The sequence below is a fragment of the Gekko japonicus genome, unplaced genomic scaffold, assembly GCF_001447785.1.
Source record: "Gekko japonicus isolate JY-2015 unplaced genomic scaffold, Gekko_japonicus_V1.1 scaffold794, whole genome shotgun sequence".
NCBI lineage: Eukaryota > Metazoa > Chordata > Lepidosauria > Squamata > Gekkonidae > Gekko > Gekko japonicus.
In genome coordinates this window covers 90,608-110,237 of record NW_015164692.1, presented here as the reverse complement: position 1 = coordinate 110,237, position 19,630 = coordinate 90,608, and the positions used below count along the sequence as shown (strand labels likewise).

The 19,630-nt window shown below is 45.9% G+C and overlaps 1 protein-coding gene across 4 annotated transcripts in view; it reads left to right on the top strand.

Moving 5' to 3' along the window:
• The window catches only part of PHKB (phosphorylase kinase, beta), a 194,525-nt gene that overhangs the window by 169,308 nt on the left and 5,587 nt on the right, over window positions 1-19,630 (top strand). For all 4 annotated transcript variants that reach the window (XM_015409423.1, XM_015409421.1, XM_015409420.1 and 1 more), the window contains 3 exons: window positions 5,256-5,390; window positions 14,065-14,194; window positions 18,087-18,194. In XM_015409423.1, the coding sequence (XP_015264909.1) occupies window positions 5,256-5,390; window positions 14,065-14,194; window positions 18,087-18,194 (373 nt within the window). The remainder of the gene's footprint in view (window positions 1-5,255; window positions 5,391-14,064; window positions 14,195-18,086; window positions 18,195-19,630) is intronic.

The following is a 19,630-nucleotide window of genomic DNA, read 5'->3' as shown; positions in this document are numbered from 1 at the left end:
ATAGATCCAGACCCTGACAGCCCCATTACTGTAAAGACTTCTAATTCAATACGGTCTATCCAGCCTCTGTCAGTCAGAGTTCGGCAGGCCATGCCTCTAAAGAGTTGCAGGAGATACTCGCTTGCTCTTTTCCCTCTGCCTTCTTTTACACCGAGAGAATGACACATATAAGCAATTACAGACGGAGAAGACTTTGTCCGTGAATGTCTCTCTCTTGGTTTCCAAGCTGCATCATTGTGTATCCTCTAGGCTGTTTTCCAAATGGTGTGTTCCTGCATTGTTGTATCAGCATCGACGGGGAGAAAAGTGCTGTAATTGAGCCTGAGAACCGATGTCTCCTTCCTACCGTTTTCTTCCTAGAGTGTTGTAAGCTCCATTCAGTGCTGTTCCAGCAGCGTTTTCTTCTTGCCCTTTGACATGAGGCAAGTTAACATTCTCTAGCCGGACCTGCTTTATTGTCCTTTGATTAGTAAAGGTAAAGGTTCCCTTGCTCAAAAGCCAGTCGAATCCGACTCTAGGGTTGCGGTGCTCATCTCCATTTCAAAGCCAAAGAGCCAGCGCTGTCCGAAGACATTTCCATGGTCATGTGGCCGGCATGACTAAGCACCAAGGCGCACGGAACGCTGTTACCTTCCCACCAAAGTGGTACCTATTTATCTACATGCAATTTCTTGCTTTCGAACTGCTAGGTTGGCAGGAGCTGAAACTAGAGACGGGAGCTCATTCCGTCTTGCGGCACCTGGGTCTCGAACTGCTGAACTACTGACCTTCCACAGCCTGCAGTTCAGCGTCTTGACCACTTGAGCCACCGCAACTCCATTGTCCTTTGATTATCGATACCTTTAACCAAGTGAGGGCGCTCCTATCCAGGAATAGTCCACAAATCGACTATCCATACTTGTCCAACTTCAGCCATATTTGGCACCCGCCAAAAATTTCCACGAGTCGTGTAGCATCTTCATGACGAATGAATTCGTTTTGGCGTAAGGTTGTGCAAACCCAGAGCCCACTGTGCCAGATGGATTCTGTCTCATGTGAGTCTCTGCTTCAGGTGCATTCGTCTGTCCTTAAGGAGCCGTGCGAGTCTTGGTCATTTTGGCTGCGACAGACTGACATAGCTACCCATCTGGAATTCAGCTAAAAATGGCCATTAATTTAATTAAACCCATTGGGAAAGCAGCATTAAGTATCTGGACTTTCTTAGAAACTTAAGAGTCAAGGAAATAACCATACAAAACACTTCAGTTCTGTTCTTTATTTCCAACTAGGCAGCGTGGAGAGATTTTTTTTCCCTTAAAGGAGGCATTTAATACTTGGGCATAGTGTAAAAGGTTGGTAAGGAGGAGGGTGTTTTGGAAGATGGAGGGATGACCAACTGAAACTGCTTCTGGGGGACCCATTTTGACTTTTCCCCTCCAGCGGCCTTTGCAACTGCCACCAGGTGGAACAGTTTTTTTCTTACCTGCCTACACCCTGGTGACCTCTTACCTGCCTACACCCTGGTGACCTCTTCCGTATCAGATCGAGCCAACTCACACTTACCCAATAGATGGAATGGCTTTAGACACGAGGAGAGAGACAAAGTTTCAGAAACTTAAGTTGCTTCTACAAAAAAAGTCATGTTTTTACTTGACATTGTTAAAGCATCAGTAAAACACACACACACACACACAAAGTTGTTAAGCAGCATATACAAAAGCTATAAGAGCATTCTGGGTAGGAAAACAACAAGGGAGATCACATCCAGCCAAACTTACCTAGATTGTTCACTCTCCTGACAGAGCCTAAAGAAATCAATTTCTTTTATCTACACCGGATTCCTTTCTCAGGGCAAGTCCTTTGCCTCCTCACAGCAGCCAAGTTCTCCCTGAAAGATTTCTCCTCAGTTCTTTTTCAGTGATGTTCTGCTTCTTGATGTCTGTATGTCAACCCTTTCTTCTTGCTTCTTGGCCTCAGGGTTCTCTTATTCATGTAGCCTAGATCGAGTACTACCTTCCGGGTTTTGACCAATCAATTCCTGCCTTTCAGTTCTACAGGCCATCAAGGGACCCACTCTTTCACTGCCATTTCTTAGGCTGACCTTTTGACCCTTATGCTGAAAACAGATCAATGCATGGGGGGGGGGGTTTCCTTCATTTTTAGGATTGAACATAAACAGAACTAATTGCCAGCTGGTAGAAACAGTTCCACTTTTTCACACCATGTGCCAGGTTTACTTCTACTCAAGGATTCTACCAGTACTAATTTTATCCGGATCATGTTAGCTAATCAAATTTGATACCTTTTAGAAAGAAGCCTTGATAAATGTGTGGGTCCTCTGTTAGCTGCTCAAATAGGAGGCCAGATTTCCTCTTTGCTACAAATACTACATTAGAAAAACAAAGGGAAGCTAATCATGTGATCATGGTAGAAATATCTACTTGAACCAGTAAGTCCCAAGATAGTAAAATGCTTCCCCTCATTCTAATCCAACCTGCTATTTATGCTGAGTTCATTTCAAAACATTTAAATTAAGTTGTTGCCCTCTTTTAATTTCAGATATTCTTTGTTTGAGATGCTGTATGATTGGTGCCAGGGTGGTATTTTGCCATTTAACCACAGGCACAAACTTGCACAGGTGGCAATACCCGTTTTCCAAAACGTGTTTCAGAGATGTTCCTTGAGGATAATGAAACAAGAAATCAAGACCTCTCCTGGAAATGATTACATTGTTAAAGCAGTGGTCAGGCAGCAGTCCGGAATGAGCTTTCCTGAGTAGAACAGTTCATTTTAATCTAAACAGGGCTGTCTTTTAAGGGTGAACGCCAGCTTTTGGGAGCAATTTTAATAGTCCGCTAAAGCATCCAAGTAAACCAGTGCATTCAGTTTGCACTTTATGGCTTTTCAGAGAATTGTGTTAAAGATTGCCAGCCATATTCCAGACACATTCACACAATCCTATTCAAGCCTTGCTGAGCATTTAATTGTGTTTTGGGGAAGTGGCGGTATTTGCGTGCGAATTCTTCTCTTTAAGAGTTCTTGCTTCCATGCTGTGGCTAAAAGGGTGCACCTGAAATAGCGTTCTGTTGAAGGTCTGTCGTCGCAACCAGTGTAGCTTTTGAATCCACTGCATCCTGCAGTCTGGTCCTCCGGAGTTTCTCTTTTGTCCCATGAGTGCTTCATGGCTTGCACAACAGCTGGTATCTCAAGGTCTTAAGAGATCGTTCTGGTTGACACCAAGAAAAGACGCTTTGCCAGACACCGCTACGGAAAGCCTGGCTTGACCCGCCCACCTCAAGCTGTGCTCCTCTCAGTCAACCCATACTTCCAACCTAGGGTTGCCAACTCCAGCTTGGGAAATTCCTGGAGGTTGAAGGTGGAACCTGCGGAGGGGAGGGAGCCCGGTAGGGGGTGTAAGGCAATGGGAGTCCACCCACCAAAGCTGCCATTTCTTCCAAGGAAACTGATCTCTGTACTCTGGAGATCAGCTGTAATGACAGCTCTCCAAGCCCCACCTGGAAGTTGGTAACCCTATTCAGCCACTCGGTGGAACTGAATCTTAAAAGATTGCTGTCTCAAGCACTGCCGAATTTGGGGGGCGTTTCTGGTGAGACGTAGTGCAAAAGTAAATAAATTCGGCCCAATTCGGATTCGGCAGAATCGATCAATTTTGGGGGGCAGAAAGAACCTGCATGTCAATTTCGTCAGTACCAAACCATTCAGGAGTCTTTGGGCCAGCTGAATGTCAGTTTCGGCCCCATTATATCCTATGGGCCATTGAAGTCAATGGCGAAAACATAGGGTATATTCTGGGAGCTGGAGGGGAGGGGGTTTGAGGGAGAGGCTCCAAACCCGTAGGGTAGCTGCTGGAGCCTCTCCCCAAGATACCCACTAGGTTTCAAGAACATTGGACCAGGGGGTCCAATTCTACGGGCCCCCAAACAGGTTGCCCCCATCCCCTCCATTGGTCTCTATGGTGGGAAAAAATTACTTTTTCCCCATGGTGCTGTTAGTGGCTCTGGGGGGGAGAGGGTTTGAGGGAGAGGCTCCAAATTTTCAGGGTAGCTTTGGAAGCCTCTCTCCACATAAACCCCCCATGTCCCAAAGCCATTGGACCAGTGGGCCCAATTCTATGGGCACCCAAACAGGTTACCCCCATTACCTTCCTTGTTTCCAATGGGGAAACCCAGCCAGCAGCACTTAAGGCAGGCAAGCAGGCAGCACCCAGCAGTCAGACTCTCCCAGAGAATCTCAGGGAAAGTGAACTGTCTTGGGAGGTGCTTGTTTGCCAGGAGAACAAGTGGCACACTCCAGAGCAAGTGGCACTGTGGCAGTGCAAGCATGCCACAGTGCTACACAGAAACCCCAAAAGACCAACAGGAACAACATTTATACAGGCCCTGCCATGTATAAATTGATGGTGCAACCTCATTGGAACCTCTCACACCACACACACCTAGAAAATAATATTTATAGTTTGGAGCCTCTCCCTCAAACCCCCTCCCCTCCAGCCCCCAGAATATACCCTAGGTTTCCCTATTGACTTCAATGGTCCATAGGATATAATGGGGCCAAATTGATGCTGAATTTCGGCGGCAATTCAGCGGCAAGCCGATTCAGATCAGAGAATCTGAATTGGCCTGCAGCAGCCCGAAAGGGGCCCAAATGGGCCATTTTGGGGTGTGCATTCGGTTCAGACGAGCCGAATGCACATCCCTAGTCTGCAGGTGGTTTCCCATATCACAGTAGGTTGCTTATCAATGTCATTGAAGAGTTATTGACAGAATATGAAGGAACCTGCCCAAGTTGTCCACATGCCACTTAAACCCATACATGATTGCATACTGTCTTCAGTACATTCAAGTTCATATTAATGAGACCATTTCGGCGGCAAATGCTGTGTGCAAAGCACAATGTGGCCTGTGGATTTTTTTAAAAAAATATATGCGGCCTGTACAATCTGTGTGACCTACTGAGCAATAAGCACCCTTCCTTCTGTGTTTCGCAGCTCGCCAAGAGGTTGAGCCTTCCCTGTTTCTGACTGCCAGTAACACGCATCAAAACCAAGAGGTTTATTGGTCCCAGCAGGTCGCACTGCGTGGCTGGTGTTCACTCGGGTGGGTCGCAAGTGACACAGACCCGGTGTGTTCCATCGAGATCAAACTCTCCTGCCGTTCCCTGTCTTCCCGGCGGGAACCTTGAACTGCCTACATTCATTTATACCTGCTTGGGTTTGGAAAACAGCCCTTGACTTAGCCGTTGTTCTCATCCTTCAGATGGATCGTGCACGCCATGAAGTACGAACTGAAGATCCGCGCTGGGGAGATGGCTCCTGTGGATTTATACCAGCTGTCGCCCAGTGAGGTGAAGCAACTTCTTCTGGAAATTCTTCAACCGCAGCAGCAAGGGAGGTAAAGGACACGCTCTCCGAGCTTTATGTCGTCGTCGGTTTTTTTTACCTTTTGCAGCCTGTTCTTTTCCCCCCACTGTGTCTTTCTTTCCTTTTTTTTTGGTAGCAGAAAAAGCAAAGATGCTTTTGTTAGCTCCATCGTTCGGGATTTTCAAGGCTCCATTCAAAGCGAGCTCGCCCTGCTTTTATCCCCGCGCACGGCTTTGCTTTATCATCAGATTTTGAGGCCGCAGTTGGGAGTAGTGACAGGCATCTGGTGTGTAGGATTTCTCTCACCTAGTTTGACACTGGGAAGGGAGCCAGCGTAACCCAAAGGCCGGTTGCTCAAGGCGCTTGCTTCAGTCACAGCACAGCTTATCTGCTGATCGCTGAACTCTTTCTTCTGGGCTGGCTTTGAATCCCCTCTCAGCTTGCTCAAGCCACAGCCGCGACACCGGGAATGTATCACTTCTTAGTTAATATTAGCGGACAGAACACGTCTGTTGCGCTGTTACTCAAACCTAAGCTAAGGGGTGGAAATCAGGAGCTTCCTTTCCTTACAATATTCAACTGATCCCATTTGATATCTGGCACGACAATAAGATGATTAAAAGAACGTACCGTTTTGATTTCAGTACTATTGGCAGCAGCAAGGTTGTTAGTAGCTAAGTACTGGGAGTCAGCCACAGCACCTACGAAGGTACAGTGGTATGATAAATATATGGGGAATGTAAGTAATGAGTAAAATAACCAACAACAAACTTTTTTTGAGGAAAATGTTAAAAATATATGGAAAGTTAATCATGAGGAAATGTGGAATCCGGTGATAGAGTATCTTAAATTTTAAAGATAACAACATTATTCCAAGTAGGAAGGATTGTGATATATTTTTGAATGAACTGACTTAGAGGATTTTTTGTTCTGCTTACCTTTTTCTTTCCCTGTATGATTATGAATTGAATTACTATGTATGGGTATATTAAGTATTTTGTATTCGATTAATTAAACATCAATAAACTTTAAATTTTAAAAAGAAGAAGAAGAAGAAGCTGAACTCAGACATTGCAGCAAACTGTAATTAAACAGGGGGTTCTCCCGTTCGGCACAGACATAGCTAGTCTGCTCTGCTGACGCATTCCCCTCGCTCCTTCTGGGCAGGAAGCTTCATTGGAGATTTCCTAGTCTGATCAAGCTCTGATTCGCTGCAACAGATTTCCCTGGCAAATCGGAGGCGGGGCAAACTCTAAGTCACTGCAGTGCTTGTAGTTCAGAAATCGCGCCAAATTAGAGTGCACTCAAACTGGGAAGTGTTCTAGCTTGGCTCAGGAAGTGTTCTAAGCTGGAACCTGAAATCTGGGGCTCCCTGGCTGTGCAAGTGACTTCGGCTGTCCAAGACCAACTGAAACAAAGAAGCTTTAATCAGTGTTCAGAAAAGGGCTGCCAGCCTCCAGGCAGGGCCGGTCCTATCACTAGGCCTGCTAGTATCTCATAAGAACATAAGAACATGTTCTTATGAGGCCCATCTAGTCCAACACTCTGGCCAAAAATACCAGTTGCCATCAGGAGGTCCACCAGTGGGGCCAGGACATTAGAAGCCCTCCCACTGTTGGCCCCCCCAAGCACCAAGAAGACAGAGCATCACTTGCCCCAGAGTCCCTATCTATACCTTGTGGCTAATAGCCACTGATGGACCTCTGCTCCATATGCCTATCTAATTCCCTTTTGAAGCCGTCCATGCTTGTAGCCGCCGCCACCTCTTGTGGCAGTGAATTCCATGTGTGAATCACTCTTTGGGTGAAGAAGTACTTCCTTTTATCCGTTCTAACCCGACCGCTCAGCAATTTCATGGAGTGCCCACGAGTTCTTGTATTGTGAGAAAGGGAGAAATGTACCTCTTTCTCTACCTGTTCTTTTCCATGCATAATCTTATAAACCTCAATCATGTCACCCCTCAGTCGTCTTTTCTCCAAGCTAAAGAGCCCTAAGCGCTTTAACCTTTCCTCATAGGGAAAGTGTTCCAACCCTTTTATCATTCAAGTTGCCCTTTTCTGCACTTTTTCCAAAGCTATAATATCCTTTTTAAGGTGTGGTGACCAGAACTGCACACAGTATTCCAAATGAGGTCTCACCATTGATTTATATAGGGGCATTATGATATTGGCTGATCTGTTTACAATACCCTTCCTAATAATCCCCAGCATAGCATTGGCCTTCTTTATTGCAGTCACACACTGTCTCGACATTTTCAGTGAGTTATCCACTACAACTCCAAGATCTCTCTCTTGATCAGTCTCTGCCAGTTCAGACCCCATCAATGTGTATTTATATTTAGGATTTTTGGCTCCAATGTGCATCACCTTGCACTTGGCCACATTGAACCCCATTTGCCATGTTGACGCCCACTCGCCCATCCTTGACAGATCCCCTTGGAGTGCCTCACAATCCTCACTGGTTTTCACCACCCCTCCAGGCCCCACCGGGAGGTTGGCATCTGAGGGGGGCGCCATGAGGCAGCCTGGCCTAGGGTGCAGAAACCCCTCGGACCGGCCCTACTTCCAGGTGTGGCCTGGAGATCTTCTGGAATTACCACTGATCTCCAGATGTCAGACACTGGTTTTCCTGGAGAAAATGGCTGCTTTGGAGGGTGGACTCTATGCCATTAGACCAGGCCCATAGCTACGGTAGGACTTTTGGGGGGCTCTGCCCCCTTTCTTAAAGGCACAGCCTCACAAGAATTTCCCTTCTAAATACTTTTTCCAATAATTTTAAAACATTTTTTAAAGGTGTGTGTTCCTTTAAGCAGAGTGGAGTGCTGTAGTTGACTAATTCCCACACTGAGCAAGGCGGTTGGAGTAGGTGACCTCTAAGATCCCTTCTAACTCTGTGTCATGAAATTGGTCTGCTTTAAGAGTTTTTCTGCCTAAGTGTTAGCTTTCTTGACTATAGAAATCATCACCCCCCTCTGCCGGCTTGTTATCAGAATTTTTGCTTAGGCTGGCAGAAGTGATTAACTTGCAGCAGCTGAGAACTGTCATCTAAAGTGACTGACAGCTTGCAATTTAGAGATCTATCCTGGTAACAGCTTCCTTTTGGCTAAGTGGTTAATAGGCTATGGGTGATTGCCAGACAGTTTGAGAAGACACAGAGAGAGTGAAGAGTAGCCGACTCATAATCCTCAGAAATCTGTCTTTTTTTTCTGCACTGAGGAACTTCACCCCCCCCCCCAGAAAAAAATCTGCCCCACAAGCCACAACATCCTGGCTACGGGCCCTCTCCAGGCTGCACCTCCAAATCTCCAGGAATTTCTCAACCCAGAGCTGTCAACCCTGCTTCAGAATGTCACCAGGGACGGTGCCTGATGAGTCTCTCGCGGCAGTTACTGCGAAAGGCCCTGATATATATAAATGATATCTGCATCGGGGTCTCGACCCCCCCACCCCCACTTAGTTTTGTTCACCACTTTGGAGCCATGGTGTAAAGCAGTATAAACTGGCTGTCTTGTATGGGAGTCATTAAAGATAAGACCCTTCAGCTGGAATTTTCAAGTCTGAAAAGACTTTTCAGCACGCTTCTCTGGGCTTTGTGCTTATTCTTTAAAGGATGTCAGTTATCACTAGCTAGGCTTTGGGGGTCTATTAGTACAAAGTGGCATTTTAAAATAACTCTGAACATTTGGTGTGGCAAATTCTCTGCCAACAAATCCGCACGCATGTGTGCACTTCTAATACCAACACCTCCCCCCCCCCTTTAAAGAAGCAGTGTTTAATTTTCTCTCTGTGGCCGGGGGGGGGACGGACTGTGTTAATATTGATAAAACAGGTTTATTTTTTTGTGCTGAGAGATATGAAAAACATGCTCTTGCTTATTTTCTCCTAGCAACCTGCTTCTTGGGAAGATGAAGTGCCTGGTGGGAAAAAAATAGCTCTTCTAAGCCCCTTAGCTTATTTTATGAAATCAGTTTCTGTAGAGAATCAGCAAAATAGTTCTTTTTGGGCTACGTATAGAGAGATCTTCAAAGGGAAGAGCTACTCTGAGGAGCTATTGCTGCCAGGAGGGAAAAATGCACTTAGAATAATTTTAAAAGTTAACAGAAAACTTTAGAGGTTTTTTTTTCCATTTCCAGTTTATAGGCCAGGCAGATTTTTAATAGGAGACCCATGTGGCATTGCATAGAGCTGGGGGGTTCTTCTTGTTAAGCGAAAGGTCTTGTCTGCCGTTTTTTGGCTGGGAAACAGAATATAGACCAATTAAGCCATAAGCACATTTAGATTCCAAATTCAAACAAACTGGCACATTGATTCCATGTGTTCTGTAAATTTTCCTTTCTTACGTGACGCATTCCGCAGCCCTACATGTGCACAACACACATGTACCTCACCTCCCCGCCCCCCCCGCCCCAAATCAGTTGAAACAGCCATACGCGTGTCTTGTGTTCATAGCACTGGATCCCTCCAACTTTTCCATTGGTGAAAAACAGAAGCAGAGATCTCCTTTGACCACCTTAAAAACTATGCTGGGTATCATAGGACCTGCATGGACAAAAGTCACATGGGATGTGGGCTGTAGTTAGGAGGGAAACTGTATGTGTTAAGTGCCGTCAGGTCCCTTCAACTTATGGCGACTGTATGAATGAATGACCTCCAAAAAACGTCCTATTGTTAATCTTGCTCATATCTTGCAAACTGAGGCCCATGGCTTCCTTGAGTGAGTTCGGTCTTCCTCTTTTCCTGCTGCCTTCTACTTTTCCTATCACGATTGTCTTTTCCAGGGACTCTTGTCTTCTCATAATGTGGCCAAGGCACAATAGGCTCAGTCTCCTCATTTTAGCTTCTAGGCAGAGTTCAGGCTTGATTCGATCTATAGGAGCTCAGGTGAGACTGAGTGAAAAACCTGGCTGGTTCCAAGCCATAATGATTTCCATTCTTTCTGCCCAAGGGACCTCACAAATATCTCTTCCACCACGCTTTTCAGTTCTGCCCATCTCAAAAATGCGCTGGAGGGACTAGAGTAAGCAGAACAATGTGATAAGGAGCAATCATGGCTTTATGGACTCCCAGTGACGGGGTCCTCTTACCTTCAAAAACAGGGAGCCACCCAGTTGGCCTTCAGCATGCAACCTTCCTGTCTTGGGTGAGCAGGCAGTTGCTTTTACCTCCTGCCCCATCAGTGCACACACAACTGAGAAGAAGTTGCGTATCACTCACTTTTTTCCAGGAGCTTTTTTATCACACCTGCGGAAAACACACTGGCCTTTGTGGTGACCACATAGAGCTTATGGTGCTGCAAAACATAATAAGTACTCTGGCATATATATGTGTGTTTGTGTTTGTGTGTGTGTATATAGAGCTTATGATGCTGCAAAACATAATAAGTGGCATATATATGTGTGTGCGTGTGCCTTCTATGAAATCAGATCATTAATGTGAATGTGAACACACATGAAGCTGCCTTATACTGAATCAGACCATTGGTCCATCAAGGTTGGCCACTGGGTGAGACAGGATGCGGGACTAGATGGACCACCAGTCTGATCCAGCAAGGCTCTTCTTATGTTCTTAAGGTCAGTATTGTCCACTCAGACTGGCAGTGGCTCTCCCAGGTCTCAGGTGGAGGTCTTTGACTTCCCCTACCTTTTTATCTGGAGATGCCGGGGACCAAACCTGGAACCTTCTGCATGCCAAGAAGAGGCTCTTCCATTGAGCCACAGCTCCTCCCCATCAGATAATGTACTTGATGATACCCTACCATTTTTACTATTCATTGATCTTCAAGGACTTTTCCAGCCCTGAAAGTCTGGGGACCCAACCTAGAAGCTTCTGTGTGGCAAACGTGTGTTTCACCACTGAGTTATAGCCTCTCTCCATAAGGAATGGATGGTCCATTCATTACACCTATCCTTCCTTTCTTCCAAAGAGGTCAAAGTAACATAGACAGAGCCTCTAGGAAGTCCGCCCTTGCAGGCACCGACCAAGATCCAGACTTGGTTAGCTTCACGAACGCTGCTGTATCACATGTCTTCAAACCACCTCTTGTCCCAAGAAGCCAAAAATCTTTGGTTGTCGGACTAGATGGCCAGCTACATCCTCTCCAATTCTAAGTGATTACTTGACCGGCCATGGTCAGAGGTAGATATAAAGGTATCCCCTTTGAGGCAAGACTTTGCAGGTGTCACTGCGGAGCACCCAATTTTGTACAGCATATCCTTTTACACTGCCCATTGTTTACTCAGTTCCATTGACGTTTGATTGGCCCCTTCCTTCAAACCTGTAAGGCCATGACCCCTAGAGGCATTCAGTTCTTGCTAGCAGATAAACTTCCTGAAATTACCAAGCAGGTGGCAGAGTTTTTGGCAAATGTGCAAAGAAAATGGAAAAGGGAAGCGAAAAAGGAGGGGAAAAGGAGGGAGAGGGAGAGACTATATAGTGTCTAAACATGTTTTATAACGTTTCTCTTTCCTTCCCTGTTGGTTAAGCTTCCTCACTAAAATTGTGGTTGCTTTTTTTTCAATTTCTCCTTTTACTGTGATTATTATTACTACTACTATTGTTGTTGTTCAGTACTACAGTTATTTGGTGCTGCGGTGGCTCAAGTGGTTAAGATGCTGAACTGCAGGCTGCGGAAAGTCGGTAGTTCAGCAGTTCGAGACCCGAGTTGCCGCATGACGGAGTGAGCTCCCGTCTCTAGTTCCAGCTCCTGCCAACCTAGCAGTTTGAAAGCAAGAAATTGCAAGTAGATAAATAGGGACCACTTCGGTGGGAAAGTAACAGCGTTCCGTGTGCCTTGGTGTTTAGTCATGCCGACCACATGACCACGGAAACGTCTTTGGACAGCGCTGGCTCTTCGGCTTTGAAACGGAGATGAGCACCGCAACCCTAGAGTCGGACTCGACTGGCTTTCGAGCAAGGGAACCTTTACCTTTTTACTACAGTTATTTGAATTTATATTGCTTTTATCTTGGCTTCTTGGCTATTTGTCAAACCGTATTGTTAGCTCTCCCTTGATGTTATAGCTATGCCACTAAAGGTTGTGATGATGATGATGGTTACCTGACTCACCTGACTGGGGAAATTTACAGTGGGGAGATCACAGTGGCCATATTATAGTCTTCTATATCTTGTCATGTCCTGACCTGGATAGCCCAGGCTAGCCTGATCTCATCAGAGGTTAAGCAGGGTTGGCCCTGGCTAATTTTTGGATGGGAGGCCACCAAGGAATACCAGGGTCAGGATGCGGAGAAAGGCAATGGCAAACCATCTCTGAACTTTTCTTGCTTTGAAAAACCCTACAGGGTGGCCATAAGTCAACTGTGATAAGCCTATGGAGCAGAGGTCCATCAGTGGCTATTAGCCACAAGGTATAGATAGGGACTCTGGGGCAAGTGATGCTCTGTCTTCTTGGTGCTTGGGGGGGGGGTCAACAGTGGGAGGGCTTCTAATGTCCTGGCCCCACTGGTGGACAGAAGACCCTGATGCTGGGAAAGACTGAAGGTCAAAGAAGACGGGGACGGCAAAGGATGAGATGGTTAGACAGTGTCATAGATGCAACGAACATGAAGTTGAGCAAACTTCAGAGGATGGCGGAAGACAGGAAGGCCTGGCGGGAGCTGGTCCATGGGGTCGCAAAGAGTCGGACTCGACTGTGCGACTGAACAACAACAACAAAAATATCTTATCATGTCCTGACCTGGATAGCCCAGGCTAGCCTGATCTCATCAGAAGTTAAGTTAAGTTAAGCAGGGTTGACCCTGGCTAATTTTTGGACGGGAGGCCACCAAGGAATACCAGGGTCAGGATGCGGAGAAAGGCAATGGCAAACCATCTCTGAACTTTTCTTGCTTTGAAAAACCCTACAGGGTGGCCATAAGTCAACTGTGACTTCATGGCAAAAAAGAAGAAGAAGAAATCTTGTCATGTCTAGACATTGGTTATGTTTGTCTCTTTGGGGGAGACCTAAGAAGAGGCATTCGCGTTTCTTTCAGCACCTCATTATGTCTGCTCCTGAGCATTCCACCTTTAGAAAACTTCTGCATTGTCCTTCGGTCTCCATGATTTTTATGTCTGCCTGTTCTTGCTAAAAACCCTGATGAATATTGATGTGCTTAAAATACTAGCAACAGCAACTTCTTAAATTAAATATTATCTTTAACTAAAAAAAAAGACGCTGCTGAGAAAACGGACGACAACTAAGACAAATCACAGGCAATGCTCTGCTTGAATGTTTCAAACTTGACAAGATGCGAAAATATCTGAACAGCTAGAATGCTTTTTCTGCACCAAAAGGCTTTGCTGTATCAGATTAACTTTCTGGTCATGACCCAAAGAGATTAATGTGGTTCTGTTCCTTTGTTTTTCCACTTAAGAAAATTTCACTTGAATTTTTTTTGGAAGATCTTTAGACCCTTTAGTACGGTTCACATTTAAGCACCGCACTAGCCTTTAAAGCTGAACCTCTTGCTTCGTTCTCATTAGCATCTGGGGGTTTTGTCTCTTTTTATTATTGTTAAAATAACCTTAAGAAACATTTAACAAGAAAGGCGCTGCGGTAGACTGTGTTTTGCTTTATTGATGGCTTGCTTTTTCCTCTTTATTTCCGACTGGGTTTAATTAATCCGCAAAGCAAGTATTGTTTTGATCTGGAAACAGATTTTTTTCCCCCCCTTAAAGACCATCAACATGTTTGTTTTCCTTCTTCCTCAGGTGCTGGCTGCACAGACGACAGATTGATGGCTCCCTAAACCGAACTCCCAGTGGGTTCTACGACAGAGTGTGGCAGATTTTGGAGAGGACCCCCAACGGTTTAATAGTAGCTGGGAAATTTTTGCCACAGGTAAAATCACACAACTGGTCCTGGGGCCAGAATAATTTGGGGACTTCTTGGCTTTGTATTAGATCCCTTCCAGTCTGGCTTCTGCCCGGGACACGAGATGGAGACGGCGCTGGACACTCTTACTGACGACCTCCGAAGGCACCTGGATTGGGGCGGTTCGGAAGCACTGATGCTGTTGGACCTGTCGGCTGCGTTCGACATGGTCAACCACCAGTTGCTGACCCACCACCTCGCCGACACGGGGATACAGGGGCTCGCCCTACAATGGCTTGTCTCCTTCCTTCAGGGTCAGGGACAAGGGGTGGTGCTAGGGGAACAGCAAGAGACACCCACTTGAATGTGGGGTGCCTCAGGGGGCGGTGCTTTCCCTGATGTGTTTTAACATCTATATGCGCCCCCTTGCCCAGGTTGCTCAGAGGTATGGGTTGGGTTGTCATCAGTATGCCGATGACACTCAGCTCTATCTGATGTTGGGTGGCCAGTCGGACTCCAGATTGGAAGATCTGGACCAGGCGCCACAGGCTGTGGCTGGTTGGCTCAGGCTGAGTTGGCTGAAGCTAAATCCGGCGAAGACGGAGATCCTGTGCTTGAGTCGCGGTGGCACAGGGCTGGGGAGCCCGCTCCCAGCCTTCGATGGGGTGCCACTGGTGCCAGCATCGGAGGTTAGGAGTTTTGGAGTGCTCCTGGATCCCTCCTTGACAACGGAGGCCCAGGTAGCAGCCACTGCAAAGTCAGCCTTTTATCATCTTTGGCTGATTCGGCAGTTGGTTCCCTTCCTCGACCGTGGCGACCTGGCTACAGTGATCCATGCAACAGTCACCTCGAGATTATGTAACGCTCTCTACATGGGGCTGCCCTTCTCGCAAATCCGGAAGCTGCAGCTAGTGCAGAATGCCGCGGCCAGACTGTTGATGGGCCTCCCGCGTTGGGAGCAAATCCAGCCTGTGCCTAGATCACTGCCAATAGCATACCAAATTCGCTTCAAGGTGCTGGTACTTACCTTTAAAGCCCTATATGGCCAGGGTCCGGCATACCTGAGGGACCCCCTTTCCCCATATATAGCCCCAGAGATTACTATGGTCAGGGTCACAACATCGATTAATCATTCCGGGGCCCAAAGATGCCAGGCTCACCACTACCAGTGCCAGGGCCTTTTCTGTGGCAGCTCCTTACTGGTGGAATGAGCTCCCGGAAAAGATCAGGGCCCTGCGGGACCTCTTGCAGTTCCGCAGGGCCTGTAAGATGGAGCTCTTCCGCCAGGCTTTCAATTAGGAGCCGCCCCCATGACCACCAACTATGCTACATGAACATCTGTAGCACTGAGCTGGCCCTAACAGACCGGAAGACCGCTGAATTGAGAACTCGGATGGTATATCTTATAGCACGCCATCTAATTTTAAGGAATTGTTAATGCTGCGAGCACTTTAAATGTAAGAATGTTTTAAGCTGTTTTAAACTGTTTTAAAGTTTTATGTTGTCTAGGTACATTGTACCGACCTCTGTAAGCCGCCCTGAGCCTGCCCGCAGGGAGGGCGGGGTATAAATACAAATAAATAAATAAATAAATAAATCTGTTTCTTTTACTAGTGGACCTAAGAAGCTAGGGGATTTGCTTTGCACTGAAACACTAGGCTTTAATTCTCTCTCTTCCCCCACCCATTGTGTGCGGACACTCTTCATCCAACCCACTGGTTATTGTTGTTTTTTTTATTTAACGATTTTTATTGTTTTTAGACAAAAGGTTAACAGTAAAATCGAGAACAGTGTAAAATTATGCTTAAATACACACATCTTAAAGAGCCAGGGACTTTTCTGTGGCGACTCCTTACTGATGGAATGAGCTCCTGGAAGAGACCTCTTGCAGGTCCGCAGGGCCTGTAAGACAGAGCTCTTCCACCAGGCTTTCAATTAGGAGCTGCCACCATGACCACCAACTATGCTACATGAACATCTGTAGCACTGAGCTGGCCCTAACAGACCGGAAGACCGCTGAATTGAGAACTCGGATGGTATATCTTAGAGCACGCCATCTAATTTTAAGGAATTGTTAATGCTGCGAGCACTTTACATGTAAGAATGTTTTAAGCTGTTTTAAAATGTTTTAAAGTTTTATGTTGTCTAGGTACATTGTACTGACCTCTGTAAGCCGCCCTGAGCCTGCCCGCAGGGAAGGCAGGGTATAAATACAAATAAATAAATAAATAAATAAATAAATAAATTTGTTTCTTTTACTAGTGGCCCTAAGAAGCTAAGGGATTTGCTTTGCACTGAAATACTAGGCTTTAAGTCTCTCTCTTCCCCCACCCATTTTGTGCGGACACTCTTGGTCCAACCCACTGGTTTTTAAGAAAACGAGCTGTCAATGTTTTCTCGGAACAAGGGTCAATCTAGTCCAGTACACGGTCTCCAATTATACATTCCCAGGAATACCACCAACAGAACAAGGTGGAAATAGCCATTTCCCCCCGAGCATCCAATAACCAAAAGTACACCTTCTCTTAGTATGGTGTTTCCATTTAGCTGTCCTACTGACTAACTGCTATCAGTAGGCTTGTTTGAGATTGCCTCATCTCTTTTAAAAAGCCATCTAAAGCCAGAAGACGTCATTGCCTCTGGGCGACCCTGAATTCCAAATGTAAAGGTGCTTGTCTTTCTTGTTTCCCAACTTGCTGTTGCCATTCAGTTTCAGTGAATGACTCTGAACTGTGTCGTATGTAAAGAGAGAATCATTTCCCTTCTGTCAACGCCATTCATGGTTTTATAGATCTCTGTAACAAGAAGGCAATGACAATTCACCTCTGCTCATCTCTTACTTTGAAAACCCCATTGGGGGGCCGCTGTTAGTCAGTTACGACTTGACAGCGCGCACGCACACACACACACACACACACATCTAGTAAACTAAAAGCTCCTTTTTGATGGGCACAGCTGCTCGAAGACCATACTAGCAGATTGTATGCCAGTAAGAACTCTTCCCCCTCATCAATACTGAAACAGATTCTCTTGCATATCCGATCACACATATGAACATGGTCTCTCAATTGAAACGAATGGTGCTTGGGGTTGGGTCATTTGTGTCTTGGGGTCATTTGTGCTTGGGGTTGGGTCATTTGTCACTGTCTATCTGCCTCAGCTTCCTTATCTGTAAAATTTGAAGGACAGGGATCCAGTTCATACAGCAACTTTACACAGTTGACTTACATCCATGTGAAATACATTCTATTTGGTCATATTTTTAGAAGCTCACGGTGTTTGGTTCTGTTCCCCCTCAATTTTATCCTCACAGCAGCTCTGTGAGGGGAGTTAATCTAAAAGTGAATGACTGGCCCAGAGTCACCAGGAGATTCATGGCTCGGTGGGGTTTTGAACCCTGGTTTTCCCAATCATAGACTAACACTAAATATTCTCTGCTCTCTAACATCAGAAGCATGGATGTGTAAGATGTTGATAATAAAACAAGGGCTTGTTTTCAGGAGACCATCAGCTTACTAGAGGATAGAGTTGCCAGCTCCGGGTTGGGAGATACCTGGAGACTTTGGGGGTGGAGCCTGAGGAGGGTGGGGTTTTGGAACGGGAGGGACTTCAGTGGGGGGATAATGCTATAGAGTCCACCTCCCAAAGTGGCCATTTTCTCCAGGTGAATTGAACTCTGGGGATCAGTTGTAATAGCGGGCTATCTCCAGCCACTGCCTGGATGTTGGCAACCCTACTAGAGGAGCGCCGTAAAAAGTGTCCAGTTGCCTCTTACCATGAACAGGTAAGTTTCTGGACCAATTCAGTTACTGCAAGGATGGTGTGCCGGAATCTCCCACTGTAAAGAAATTGTGTGATATTCGAGAGATGCCGCCATAACAACACACTGTAACACCTGCCTGTTTGTTTGTTTTTACAGCAACCAACCCTGTCCGATATGACTATGTATGAAATGAACTTTTCCCTTCTGGTTGAGGACATGTTACAAAATATTGATCAACCGGAATACAGGCAAACAATTGTAGAGGTCGGTATGGTTTTATGTTGAAAAATACGAATAAAATATTTCATGTTAGATTTGGAGGGAGCAAGGATGTTCAAGGACTCTCGTGCTAAATTTTCAAAACTGTTTGTTTGTTTATGGCATTTAGACCCTGCCTTTACGTCAATCTTGGCTCAACAATAAGCGCTCGCGTACTGCGATCGCCAGGCTCAGATAGACTATAATTTCATTAGCATACTAAATATTTACCTATTATATGTTTATCTTTCTCTTCCTCTGGAGAGCTCGCGTTGACATACTGTGGTTCTCCCATCCTTCACGTTATCCTGGCAAGGAGGCTTAGTTTAGGCTGAGAAAGAGTAACTGACTGATGGGGACTCAGTGAACTTCATTTAGTCCAGGATGTCCTGCTAGCTTTTATTCATTACCTTTTAAAATGCCAGTCTGTGATTTGAACAGAAGAATTGCCCTACCGGATCAGACCAGTGGTCCATCTAGTCCACTATCCTGTCTCACACAGTGGCCAACCAGTTCCTCTGGAGGGCCAACAACAGGGCATAGAGGCTGAGGCCTTCCCCTGGTAACAACATAAGGAGAGCCCTGCTGGATCAAACCAGTGGTCCATCTATTCCAGCATCCTGTCTCACACAGAGGCCAACCAGTTCCTCTAGAGGGCCAACAACAGAGGCTGAGGTCTTCCCCCATGTTACCTCCTGGCACTGGTATTCAGAGCTTTACTGCCTCTAAATGTAGAAGTTCCCTTTAGTCACCATGGCTAGTAGCCACTGATAAACTTGTCCTCCATGAATCTATCTGGTCCCCTCTTAAAGCTGTCCATGCCTGTGGCCATCACTGCATCCTCCGACAGCAAATTCCGCATTTTAATCACTGGTTGTGGCATAAGGTGGAGTGAAGGTATTTATAGGGGAAATCAAGTCACACCGAGGACATGTCCAGTTCTTGGAGATGCTTAAAGGATCCCTCTAGATGGCACCCGCTATTCTGCTGCTTTTCCCATTTCCAACATTTATTTGTGTTCAAGGCAACCAACAACATTGATTTATTTAGCACATTTTTATCTCACCCTTCTTCCATGGAGCTCAGGGCCGCAGACTCCATTTTACCCCCGTGAGAGAGAAATAGCTGACCCAAGGTCACGCAGCACGCTTCATGAGTGAGTGGGTGTTTGAATTTGGGTCTCCAAGGTTCTATTCAAGACTCTAACCACCAGCACCACGCTGGTACAAATCAATAAACACAAAATTCAGGGGAAACTATGAAACAGGTACTCAAAATCAATTCAAGTGATTTAACAACAGGTTTCTAAAGAAATCATGTATTCTGTTCATCCTAAAAAGCCTGCCATAGAGCATCGCACCATTCGTATTCACAGTAAAATCCAATTCAAAGAAGGTGGCTTTTAGAATTGCTGCAAAAGCTGTATGAAGAACAGGCAATTC